Source organism: Triticum dicoccoides, chromosome 7B (assembly GCF_002162155.2).
Source record: "Triticum dicoccoides isolate Atlit2015 ecotype Zavitan chromosome 7B, WEW_v2.0, whole genome shotgun sequence".
In the NCBI taxonomy this organism is placed as follows: Eukaryota; Viridiplantae; Streptophyta; class Magnoliopsida; order Poales; family Poaceae; genus Triticum; species Triticum dicoccoides.
This window is the reverse complement of record NC_041393.1, coordinates 20,838,723-20,851,811: the sequence shown is the minus strand read 5'-3', so window position 1 is coordinate 20,851,811 and position 13,089 is coordinate 20,838,723. Positions and strand designations below refer to the sequence as shown.

The 13,089-nt window shown below is 45.4% G+C and overlaps 2 protein-coding genes across 3 annotated transcripts in view; both read left to right on the top strand.

Annotated features, from left to right (window-relative positions):
* LOC119340409 (ABC transporter C family member 10-like) overlaps nt 1-1,841 on the top strand; it is a 10,870-nt gene extending 9,029 nt beyond the window's left edge. For both annotated transcript variants that reach the window (XM_037612319.1, XM_037612320.1), the window contains 3 exons: nt 392-455; nt 778-1,017; nt 1,186-1,841. In XM_037612319.1, coding sequence (XP_037468216.1) covers nt 392-455; nt 778-1,017; nt 1,186-1,295 — 414 coding nt within the window. In that variant the 3' untranslated portion in view covers nt 1,296-1,841. The remainder of the gene's footprint in view (nt 1-391; nt 456-777; nt 1,018-1,185) is intronic.
* Nucleotides 1,842-3,409: 1,568 nt separating this feature from the next.
* The window catches only part of LOC119340410 (ABC transporter C family member 10-like), a 12,493-nt gene continuing 2,813 nt past the window's right edge, over nt 3,410-13,089 (top strand). Inside the window, exons 1-9 of the mRNA XM_037612321.1 lie at nt 3,410-3,473; nt 3,556-4,943; nt 5,221-5,541; nt 5,617-5,703; nt 5,798-6,385; nt 6,491-6,655; nt 6,832-7,126; nt 7,898-8,112; nt 8,209-8,514. Of these exons, the coding sequence (XP_037468218.1) occupies nt 3,458-3,473; nt 3,556-4,943; nt 5,221-5,541; nt 5,617-5,703; nt 5,798-6,385; nt 6,491-6,655; nt 6,832-7,126; nt 7,898-8,112; nt 8,209-8,514 (3,381 nt within the window). The 5' untranslated portion in view covers nt 3,410-3,457. The remainder of the gene's footprint in view (nt 3,474-3,555; nt 4,944-5,220; nt 5,542-5,616; nt 5,704-5,797; nt 6,386-6,490; nt 6,656-6,831; nt 7,127-7,897; nt 8,113-8,208; nt 8,515-13,089) is intronic.

Here is a 13,089-nt window from a genome sequence, read left to right as displayed (position 1 = left end):
AAATTCAAGTTCAGAACTCAAACACATTGGTTTAACGCCTGGTAGGATTGTACAGCCACACACCTCCCACCAACTGATCGCTTAGGTCCCACTTTCTCATTTTGTGGCGCATGAACATTTCAAAGATTGCCCAACCTTCTTCATCAGTTTGGACTTTTGATTCTAGTGGTTGGTTCATGAAACTTAATAATAAGCACATAAATTCAAGTTCAGAACTCAAACACATTGGTTTAACGCCTGGTAGGATTGTACAGCCACACACCTCCCACCAACTGATCGCTTAGGTCCCACTTTCTCATTTTGTGGCGCATGAACATTTCAAATTTTTTTTGAGGGATGAACATTTCAAAATTAATACTAAAGTGATCGTTTCATTATTATTGTGCTGCAGGTTCTTGACAAATGTCAACTTCTTGAAACTGTCCAGGAGAAGGAACATGGATTGGATTCACATGGTAGGAAACTTCACTTTCATTTATAATTTCTTTTCTAGAGTTCCTTTTTCGTAACTAATAACATGGGCAAACAGAAACTCTGCTCTAATCATTTCAGAAACTGAAATAGGTGTGATAACACATGTGCCACTAAATATGTTAACTGTTATTAGTCCTAGGTGTATTCTCCACCAATAGAGGAGCGTGCGGGCCCGAGTACTTCGAACCCATCAATGGATTATCTCCAACAATGAATCGGAATCTTAATGGCTCTCATATTTTTGCTAGCATGATGTTTGGAACTATCTCATTCATGATACTGATCAAGATCTTATCTTCATAGTTGTGGAAGACGGGTCGAACTGGAGTATGGGTCAAAGGCAGCTCTTCTGTCTGGGACGCGCACTTTTGAGAAGATGCCGCATCTTAGTTCTGGATGAAGCGACAGCCTCTATAGACAATGCAACAGATGCTGTCCTTCAGAAAACGATCCGGACAGAATTCAAACATTGCACCGTTATTACAGTTGCACACCGTATACCAACAGTTATGGACTGCGATATGGTACTTGCAATGAGAGACGGTATGTTGCTCTCATCCGGCAACTTATAAGAAATATAGTGACCTGTTTATAGAACTCATTGTCTTATTGACCCGAACCAATCAATATGAAATATTTGAATTATACTTGGAACCAAATATTTATTGTGGATCTTTCCCATACTAATGAGGTATATATGAACACTTCCAGGGAGAGTAGTGGAGTATGACAAACCTATAAAGCTCATGGAAACTGAAGGATCTCTCTTCCGCAACCTGGTCAACGAGTACTGGTCATACACATCGAACGAAAATATCTAGAAGAGACTGGCAATTTTTATTGTTTACTTGCTGCAGCTTTCCAAGAGATAAAAGATAAATCAGCCTTTTGAAAATAATGACACTCTATGCTGCCTCAGAGGGATCCATCTGTTTGGAATAGGAATTAAAGACGGTACTATCTGTGTGTTATTGTCTGGAGGTTTCTTTTGCTATGTATTGGTACCAGAAATTCTGTGCAACACATGGTGGACTGCCGCTGCTCTTTGGAATTGGTGAAGCTGAACATGGTAAATCCCTGAAGATTTCCGCGCTCCAGTAATCAAACCCTGAAGATTTCCCCGCTATCTGCAACCTCTGCCTGCGATACAAGTTGAGCATATGTGTTTTGCTGACAGTGTTATGGCCGAGTCATTTAGCAAGTTTATGCTGAATGCATTGGCTTTATGATTGAGGTTCAAGATTATGCAATGTAAAGAACTGCCTTTGTGTTGGTTTCATTTTTGGATATGCTTCGATGTATTTCATCAATGGGAAGCAGCTTTGCTTTGCGTTTGTGTTAAGAACCGCCTTTTATGTTGCGACTGGCATAACGGGCCGCGAGTTCCTATAGAGCCACAAAGAATAGTTGAAACTGTATTTGTTCTATCCCTATTGGCCCATGAGGCCCAGTCCCATTTCTATCAAGTGAGACTGATGATCTTGGAGGGCACAAGTGTGTCTGCGCCAGCGCGCCCGTTGCTGCTACTAGAAATAATACTAGCAGCATCACATCAGGATGACGAGTGGGAGCCACACTTGGGCTGAACCAGATCACACAGTTCGTCTTCATCGCTTTGCCCCCCATTCCTTCGCCTCGCCTCGCCGCCGGCGGCTCCGACCCACCTCCCCTCTCCGCCTCGGAAGCTGCATCATGGCCTGCCTCCTCTCCTCTTCCAAGTTGGTCTGCACCAGCACCGCTGATACGGATGGATGCTGCTTCAGCTGGTTCTGTTTTGATGGATGGCTGTTAAGAGTTGACCTGGTGGATCCTGCCTCGTCTCTATGGAATCTGCACACTAGTACTATATTAATATGGAGGCCACCACGCGTGGTGTACATTGATACCACCGGAATCATTTGCAGAAGATTTGATTCTCAAGCTGCCGATCTCAACGTATCACAGGAGATTACAAAACTTGCACACACCAACATATCGAGTCCGCACGTTGTCAGCGACGTCCTCGTGCTCGCAGTAGTAAAAGAGCTTGCGGCGCCGGGCCCTGCAGCTTATATAGCTTGGACGGACAACAAGCTCGGGGCAAGGAGGAGGAGGAGGAGGAGGAGGGCGCCGAGTCCTTTGTGCACAGGTATATATATCTCAGTTGACTCTTCTGGAGTGGCCAATCTACCGCTTGAGATGTAGTAGAAACTATCTAATGCTCTGGTGTTACCTTATTCATGTTGGAATATGTTCATTTTGGGGTGATTTAGAGCGATAAAATGTTTATCTATGTTCATCAGGTTGTTGTCGTGTGGTCATGTCATGGCTGAGGATTTTGTCCTGATTTTCTTTTCAGTGCGCCCTGGTGATGTAATCCTGCATGTTTTGTTGATTAGACATGTTCTGGTAATGAAACGTATTCTTGAATTATAGTGATCATGCAAGTTATCATGTACTGTTTTGGGGGTCGGACCGTATCGCACAATGTGGGACATGGGTCAGAGTCACTCCTGGACCATTGGGTTGGTCCCGTATCCCTGTGTAGATTATAGGAGCCACCAGGGACCAGGTCTGGGCCGGAGCGGGCCGGCTCATTCCCAACTTGAGGCGCATTGCTTCATAGGTTAGGTTTCAATACGGGCGCAATTTGTTGCTTTTCCTGTCGACCTTTCTTAGCCAAACAAAACAGTTCAAAACAGTGCAGTTTTCTTCTTCAGCTTTGGGTTTCTTTTATGTTTATGTGGCAACGTGATCTTTGTGTTCCGAGCGAGTGTGCAATTTCTGCGCGTCCCCTCGAGATAATTTCATGGGATTTGGATTTTGGACTCTGAGGTTGCTCTTGTACCAGTATTTGTAGTATCTGTTCCTCGTCTGCTCCTTCATAGAGAAAGAGTATCTGTTAAGTCTCTGTCCTAAGTCCTAACTAGTTCTCTGTTCATGGTTGGTGCAGGGCTGCAACAGGAGCTTGTCCACCTGGGAGCAACAGAGATTGCGCACACAGATGGGTTCCCTCACAGGTAAATCCTCTCTTCAATTTCCTCATCCTACATAGCTAGCCGCATCACTTCTGCTACCTTTGCTAGAGCTATTATTTTTCAGATGAAGAGGTAGCTGATTCTGAGAGTCAGGTGACTCCCTTTGCTAAAGCTGGGGTTTTCAGCAAGATGTCATTTTGGTGGTTGAATCCTCTAATGAAGATGGGCTACAAGAAACCCCTTGAGGACAAAGACATGCCACTTCTAGGCGCCACAGATCGAGCATGCAACCAGTACTCGATGTTCATGGAGAAGCTGAATGGAAAGAAGCAGTCGTCGTCACACGCCACACCATCATTCTTCTGGACTATTGTTTCCTGTCACAGGCGTGCCATCTTGGTCTCGGGTTTCTTTGCTTTGCTCAGGGTTCTTGCCGTATCAACAGGCCCAATTATTCTCAAGGCATTCATCAATGTATCATTTGGGAAAGGGACCTTTAAACACGAAGGTTATGTGCTTGCTGCGTTACTGTTCATCTGCAAATGCTGTGAATCTTTTTCACAGAGACAGTGGTATTTCCGGACTCGGAGATTAGGACTGCAGGTGAGGTCACTCCTGTCAGCAGCTATTTACAAGAAACAACAGAAGCTATCAAATGCAGCAAAAATGAAGCACTCTTCTGGAAACATTATAAACTATGTGACCGTCGATGCATATCGGATTGGAGAATCCCCATACTGGTTCCATCAAACATGGACAACAAGTGTTCAGCTTTGCATTGCTCTGGCAATTCTATACAATGCGGTTGGTGCTGCAATGGTTTCATCTTTGGTTGTCATCATTCTGACCGTACTGTGCAACGTTCCATTGGCTAGACTGCAACACAAATGTAAGACTAAACTTATGGAAGCACAAGATGTGAGATTGAAAGCCATGTCTGAGTCATTAGTTCATATGAAGATCTTGAAACTTTATGCTTGGGAAGTTCACTTCAAGAAGGTCATCGAGGGGCTGAGAAAGGTTGAGTACAAGTTGTTGTCAGCATTTCAGCTTATGAGGGCATACACCACTTTCATGTTCTGGTCTTCACCTGTTTTGGTTTCGGCAGCGACCTTTCTGACATGCTATCTTTTGAAAATCCCTCTTGATGCTAGCAATGTCTTCACCTTTGTGGCAACTCTACATCTTGTGCAAGACCCAATAAGGTTAGTACCAGAAGTTATTGCAGTTGTGATACAAGCTAAGGTTGCGTTCACTCGGATATCAAAGTTCCTTGATGCACCTGAGCTAAACGGGCAAGTTAGGAAAAAATACTTTGTTGGCATTGATTACCCTATAGAGATGAATCTGTGTAGCTTCTCGTGGGACGAGAACACATCAAAACCAACTCTAAAGAATATAAATCTGATTGTCAAAGGTGGAGAAAAGATTGCGATTTGTGGAGAGGTAGGATCAGGAAAGTCGACGCTTTTGGCTGCTGTACTCAGAGAGGTACCAAAAACTGAAGGCATGGTATGGTTTTTTACTAACTTCACACGTTAAAGAAATACTCCCTTCATCCCATAATATAAGAACGTTTTTCAAGCTTGTTAGTTTGAAAAACGTTCTTATATTATGGGACGGAGGGAGTAGCTGCCATAGCCATGTTATGTTGACAACTGCATCATGTTTGGTTTGCAATTTATGAAAATTATGCTTGACAATATTTTCCAACATGAAGTATGTTAATGAATTCATTGTTTCATAACAGCTTTATATAAAATTAATGATCTTTGCATAAAATTTCCAGATCCAAGTCTGCGGGAAGATAGCATATATTTCTCAGAATGCATGGATCCAATCAGGAACTGTGCGAGACAATATTCTCTTTGGATCATCGATGGATGAGGAAAGATACCACAACACACTCATGAGGTGTTCGTTGGTCAAGGATCTTGAAATGTTGCCATATGGAGATTGTACTCAAATTGGGGAGAGAGGAGTAAACCTTAGTGGTGGTCAGAAGCAGCGCGTCCAGCTTGCTCGTGCACTATACCAAAATGCAGACATCTATCTTCTTGATGACCCTTTCAGTGCTGTTGATGCCCACACAGCCACAAGTCTTTTCAATGTAAGGATCATATCTGGAGATGCGGATTCTATTTCTATTTGATCGTGAACTGTTTTACAAAGCTCTTTGTAACAGGAATATGTCATGAGTGCTCTATCAGAGAAGACTGTTCTTTTGGTGACGCACCAAGTGGATTTTCTACCCATATTTGACTCCATTTTGGTACCTCTCTCCAATTTGAAGAATTAGCTATTTATCTGTCATTAGCTTTATTTAATTTTTAATGTCATCTAAAACTATTGATGATTCTTGGCAGTTTATGTCACATGGAGAGGTTATCCGGTCTGCACCTTATCAAGACCTATTGGCAGATTGTGAAGAATTTAAAGACCTTGTAAGTGCCCATAAAGATACAATTGGTGTTTCCGATGTTAGTAACAATATAACCACTCGAAGATCTAAGGAAGTATCAGTGAAGGAAACAGATGGTATTCATGCAGAATCTGTGAAGCCATCACCAGCAGATCAACTGATCAAGAAAGAGGAAAGAGAAACAGGGGATGCAGGTGTTAAGCCTTATATGCTTTACCTGCGCCAGAACAAAGGCCTCCTGTATTTCTCGTTGTCAATGATTTCCCACACATTTTTTGTAGCTGGGCAAATATTACAGAATTGGTGGATGGCTGCTAATGTCCAGAATCCTCATGTTAGTGCGCTGAAGTTAATTTCCATGTACATTATTATCGGAGTTTGCACAATGTTCTTCTTGCTATCAAGATATTTGCTGGTCGTGGTTCTTGGGATCCAGACATCAAGATCCTTATTTTCCCAGTTGCTCAATTCATTGTTCCATGCACCAATGTCCTTTTTTGACTCTACTCCTCTAGGAAGGGTTCTTAGCCGGGTAAGAATTCTCAATGAATGGAAAATACATTAAATTTCAGTTACGTGTTACACCAGAGATATTTCTTACGATAGATTAATTCGTTCTCTTTTTCTTCTACTGCAGGTCTCTTCAGATTTGAGTATCATTGACCTGGATTTTCCATTTGCCTTTGCACTTAGCCTTGGTGGCAGCCTAATTGCATATAGCAATCTAGGGGTATTGGTTGTTATTACATGGCAGGTTCTGTTCATAGCCGTACCAATGATAGTTTTGGCAATTTGGTTGCAGGTAATTGATATGACTTTTTTTCTTTGTGGCTAAGGCTCATGTGTAAGATTATTCGATTTTAATCACCAATTGATGTTCTGTGCTGCTATTTTAGTCCGAGAGTGAATGAGCCTACATTTTTGCATTAAGTGTTCTCATTAAATATTAATCGAAACCTGTGATGTTTGGTCATGCAGAGGTATTATCTTGCCTCGGCCAAGGAATTGATGCGGATCAATGGTACTACCAAGTCTGCTCTAGCAAACCACCTGGGTGAATCGATTTCAGGGGCTATAACTATAAGGGCCTTTGAGGAAGAAGATCGTTTCTTTGCTACAAATTTGGATCTTGTTGACAGGAATGCCAGTCCATATTTCTATAATTTTGCAGCAACTGAATGGTTGATTCAACGTCTGGAGATAATGAGCGCCGCAGTTCTTTCTTTTTCTGCCTTCGTCATGGCCCTTCTTCCTCAAGGAACCTTTAGCCCTGGTAAGCAATTATATGAACACCATGGTGATTGAAATATTTGGACAAAGTTGAGTAGCCAGCTCATTCTATGGCCATCGTTGCTTGTATCTGATTTGCAAAAGGTGTTAGATCTTAGATGCATTGACACGTAAATGTTGGCCTTTTCATTGACTCCTCCACTCGTAAATAGATGTCGTTTCACACATGACATGGGTGTCTGGCAAACTTATTTGAACTGTACTTTTTATATGTATATGTTTGTAGAAAACTAGAAGAGAGTTATAGTATCATAATAATATTGACGAAGAATCTAATGATAGTATTTTGACCTATGAGTGCAAATACTTTTTACTTATATAATACTCCCTCTGTCCCAAAATAAGTGTCGCTGATTTAGTACAAAGTTAGTACAACTTTGTACTAAATCAGTGACACTTATTTTGGGAGAGGGAGTTGTAGTTAAAGTTATAAATTTTCGACCGAATGTGTTTTGTAACGCCTTGTATATATGAACTGAGGTAATAATGTTTATTGTTCCAAGAAAAATACATTTGCTGCATTCTGCCAGGCAAAATAAGGTGAATATAAAACACCATACGTTCTCAAGCTACCACTTGTTCTGATGATTTTACGTATAGGTGTGTATCTTTTATGAAGATGCAGTTTTAGTCCTAGTGCTCATGTGTCGAAATTAACTAAATAAAGTATTTGATACTATCATAGTAGAATTAATTCCAAGGGCATTAATATTACAAATAGTATAACTAATTCATCGCTTTCGTACCTTCACAGGTTTTGTGGGAATGGCATTGTCCTATGGTCTTTCCTTAAACATTATGTTTGTTGCCTCTATTCAATTCCAATGCAACCTTGGGAATCAAATAATATCAATCGAACGGGTGAACCAGTACATGGACATACAAAGTGAAGCAACAGAAGTTGCTGAAGAAAATCGACCGTTACCAGATTGGCCCCAAAATGGCAATGTGGAGATTAGGGATTTGAAGGTAAACTGATATAAATATTTACATGTACACCTTACAAGGTAAAAAAATTGTATTAACACTTCTTATAGATATATGCAATTGATTTTCATTTGACAGATCAGGTATAGGATAGATCTTCCACTTGTACTACATGGAATCACTTGCAAGTTTGAAGGTGGAGATAATATTGGTATAGTTGGTCGAACAGGAAGTGGGAAGACAACCTTAATTGGTGCATTGTTTCGTCTTGTTGAACCTGCCGAAGGGAAAGTAATTATTGACTCTGTGGATATCACTATGATAGGCTTACATGATCTGCGTTCACGTTTGGGTATTATTCCACAAGATCCAACACTTTTTCAGGGTACAATAAGATACAATCTAGATCCTCTTGGGCAATTCTCAGATGAACAAATATGGGAGGTAAGATTATTCACAACTAACAATTCTGACCTTTCTCATCTTAGTCAATGATAAGATAAGATTATGATGACAAGGTATCATACCGAAAGAGTTATATTATGTCCCATGTATAGCGTTTGTATTTTCCCCGTTGTGTGAGGGGTTTCCTATATATTTAACACACACACACACAGATATATATATATATACTAGGAAATAGGAGTTGCATATTTACTAACATGATATTAGAGCCCTAGTTCTTTTTTTTTGTACGGTCAACTCGTGCTTGATCCTCTCGTCGCTTCCTCGTCTTCCATGGCTATGCTGCTGGCTGCGGCAGTTCTCTTCTGTGGCGGCTTCCACTCTTCCTGCCCCTATTCAACCAACTCCACCCAGCCTGCCTTGCTCGATCTGCCCCGTCCTGCCAACTGCGCCCCGATCCATCTCACCAGTTCCTCGATCTGCACTTCCCTATCCCCACCAGCTTGCACCGTCGCCTTCCTAGACACGCACCACCACCCGCCTTCATCATCTCCTAATTATTCACCGACACCCTCCTCATGTGTTGTGCCCCCCAGTTCGATCTGGTCCACAGCTGTGCCTCCTGGCCACCAGTTGTCGGCCTCTTGATCTGCATCGCCCACTCCCGCAAAAAACAAGTACCATGCCTTCTTGGTCAGGCTATGTCGCCATCCCTCATTGCCCGATAATTACTGGTGGTGTTAACTACACTGAGTTGTTGCCTTTATGTGCATTCATATGTGTGGCATTCTTCTCTAGGGTGTTCTTTCTGGTGAGGTCCCATGTTCGCCGCACCTGGTTCCTCTTGTGACTCCTACCCCGCCAGTGACACCGGCTCTTGCCATGGATGCAACTAAGGTTTCTGATGATGTTGTGGTTTGACTAGAATGTGTTGACATATGAGAAGGCTCTTCCCACTTACCATGATGCTCTATCTGCTTACACTCAGTGATTCGACGATGATGCTCGTGTCGCGGTTGCTCTCACGTATAGTGTTCTACCTATGTTTGCCTCTTGCTTTATGGGCCTCACTACCGTCTTCGAGATGTGGACCAGTTTTCGCCAGCGCTAGCAGCCCTCTGGTGGTGCCTTCTACTTGTTTGTGGTCCGCCAGGAGGATGCTCTTTAGCAGGGTGCCTCCACCATTAATGATTTCTACGCACAAAGTTTTGTTATCTAGCGCTAACTTGACTCGCTTCACACTACTCGTCGTGGTACTTTCCAGTGTGGCTAGGTTGTGCAATCAGACCTGGAGTTTCATCATGTCTACAAGTTCTTGTCTTGGCTCCACAATGCACGCTCAGTTGTTTGCTCGTGGTTGTGTTTCTCTTGTGGAGGCGCTTTCTGAGATTTGTGTTGAGGAGTCTCGCCTACGTGGTGCTGGTTTACTTGAGGCTCTCCCTTTGTGCTCATTGTTCACGCTCCTGTTACGATGTCCGGTGCATCGGCTCTTTCTTGCCCAATGCTCTGGCACTCCTGCCAACTCCTCCGGGTCGTGGTGAGGGTCGCTCTCATGCTCATTGTGGCTACTGCAACAAGGATGGTCACACCGAGTCTGATTGCTTCACGAAGAAGCGGGACATGCGTAACAAAACACACACATCTTCTTCTGGGACCGTGCTTCTACTGCGAGGCCCTCACCCATTGCCTTTATTGAGCAGGGTATTGTGAGAGTTAAGCGTCTGCTTGCTGCTTCAGGTTCTTCTTTGACGGGTACTACATGTTTTGTGACTAATGCTTCTGGCACTCCACAAGCACCACCTATACATAGGTCAGGTATATCCGTAGTTTCTGGATTATGGAGCTTCTTTTCATTTGTTTTTTTATGCTTACACCTTGTCCTCTCTTAGACCTCTCGAGTTTCCTGTTCATGTTCTTACAGGTGATGGTACTCCTCTTTCTGTTGCTAGTCAAGGAACTCTAAATACTTTTTCTTTTTATGTTACCGATGTTGCTCATGTTCCTTGACTTACCATGAACCTGTTTTCTAGGAGTATTTGACAGAAAACTACCATACTAGGGGTTGTCGTCCCACTAAACTACCACATTTAAAAAAGTGACTGATAACTATCAAAAAATTTAAATTTTGTGACTAAAAACTACCACTTTTGAAAAATGACCAGTTTAAACGATTTAAATGCGTTTATGACAGGCGGGACCCACCAGTCAGAGCTGACGTGGCGTCAAAGTCAACTCCGTGTATTTTGACCGTTAAGTTGACCGTTATTACAGGTGGGGCCCACCTGTCAGCATCAATATTCTTCTTCATCCTCCTATCCTCTCTTTGGCATTTTCTCGAACACCTCGTGTGCAGCCGCGCTTGAGCTCCGAACTCCTCCATGGCAAGGCCCCGGCACAGCACCTCCCCAGTGTTGATTTAGGACTGGAATGGTGGCGCAACCACGATGGCTGGAGCTGTGGGAGTGGCCGCCGAAGCTGCCGGAAATTCCTCCCAGGCCGTCGGCGCCACCACCCGACGCAGCTCCTAGACGACGGCTCCGCACACGCACGCTCACGGCGACGGCGGCCAGCCAGCCAGCAAGCGGCTGCGGCTGCACGCTCGCGGCGACGGCGGCCAGCCTTCCAGCATGCGGCGGCGGCTGCACGCACGGCTCCGAACACGCCAGCACGCGGCGGCGGCGGCGGCTGCGCACGCACGCAAGGCCGTGGCCAGCATGCACACAAGGTAGCAATGCACGCGAGGCTAAGGCTAGCATGCAAGCCAGCGCAACGTGTTGCACGCTTGCGGCCGCAGCCGAGCTGGTCAAGGAGCCCACCACGGCCGAGGTGGCTCCAGCCGGCGTGGTTGCGCCGCCATCTCCAGTCCCGACCAGCGCTGAAGAGGTGCTTCGCTGGGGCGTTGCCATGGAGAAGAGCGTGGAGTGCACACGTGGTGTTTGAAAATGCCAGAGAGAGAGGAGGATGAAGAAGAAGATTGATGCTGACAGGTGGGCCCCACCTGTAATAACGGCCAACTTAACGGTCAAAATAAACGGAGTTGACTTTGACGCCATGTCAGCTCTGACGGGTGGGCCCCGCTTGTCATAAACGCGTTTAAATCGTCTAAACTGGTCATTTTTCAAAAGTGATAGTTTTTAATCACAAAAATTGAAATTTCCGGTAGTTATCAGTCACTTTTTTGAATGTGGTAGTTCAGTGGGATAGCAACCCCTAATGTGGTAGTTTTTTGTCAAATACTGTTTTCTATTGGTCGGCTTACTGATTTTGGTTGTCACGTCATTCTTGATGTTGATTCTTGTTTTGTTTAGGATGGTCGCATGGGTCTTAGACTGGCATCATGTTCCTTCCATTGCCACTGGTTCCTTTCGGCAGTGGCATCATTGACTAGGTCATCTTTTTGGTTCTTGTCTGTCGTCTTTAGTTCTTCAGGTCTTCTAGGGTCTGTCTTAGGAGAAATCTCTTTAGAGTGTCAGGTTTGTAGGTTTGGCAAACAGATTCGATTAGCTTATCATACTAGTGAGTCAATGCTCAACGTCCTTTTGATTTAGTTTATTCTGATGTATGGGGTCTGGTCCCCTTCACTTCGAAAGGGGGCCATCAATACTATATTACTCCTTTGGTATCTTTTAAACCGAAATAGGCTTCTGCCCCGCTATATTGATATAGCAACCACCCGATACAACAATCCGAGCCACGCTGGGGTAAACAGCACAAGCACGCCCAAAAGAAATAACAAGAGAAAATAAGAAAAGAAATGCCAACAACGACGGATCAACGAAAGCTACGGCACGCCGCGATCGCTGCGCCCACCGAAGATAGCCACCACGCTCCAAGGCCACCGAGTTGCCGTGTACCAAGCACCACCTTCAAGAAGGAATGCGACGATGACGACGCTGCTGCCCGGACGAATCCTAGGATTTCTCCCGGCACACGGAGGGTAGAGGGGGGGAGAGGGTCACCCGACGCCCTTCAAGAAGGATGGCGGCGCCCGCAGGCGTCACCGCGTTGGTGCCGGCAAGACCCGACATAGATTTCTCCCAACCTCTCGCGCCCACCACCCAGGACCAACCTTCGGCTCCACCACACCCGCTGCCCACCAACATGCGCCAACAATCACGAGGACACTGTCGTCGTCTCACCACGGCCAACGAAGCGAAGCCGGCCAGATCCAAACGAGACACCCGAAGACAAGGACCGGCAGCACCGCAGCCACGAGGGAGGGAACAACCTCCACCGGCACAGGCGGTAGCAGACCGGGCATAGCAGCAGAGGCACACCAGACCCCCTGTCCGGCCAGGCCCAGCGTGGGCCCGTGAAGCTCCGCCGTCGTGCTGCAGCAGTCGTGGCACAGCAGCCGCCGTCCCTGTCGCGAGGAGCTCGCCGGAAACCACCGGAGAACAGCCCACCGCGGCCACCCGGCAGGCCCGCCCCGACGCAGATTGGGCCCGTAGGGCCTAGATCTGGGCCAGCCGGGCGCCGCCGGCCACCGCAAGCCATGGGTCGTCACCGCCGCCAAGGGGCAACGCCACCGCACCGCCGCCGTCCAGATCCGCGCCGGAACGCCGCCGACCGAAGGGCTCCGCCACCAGGACCGCTCGCCCGAGCCGGGGTCCA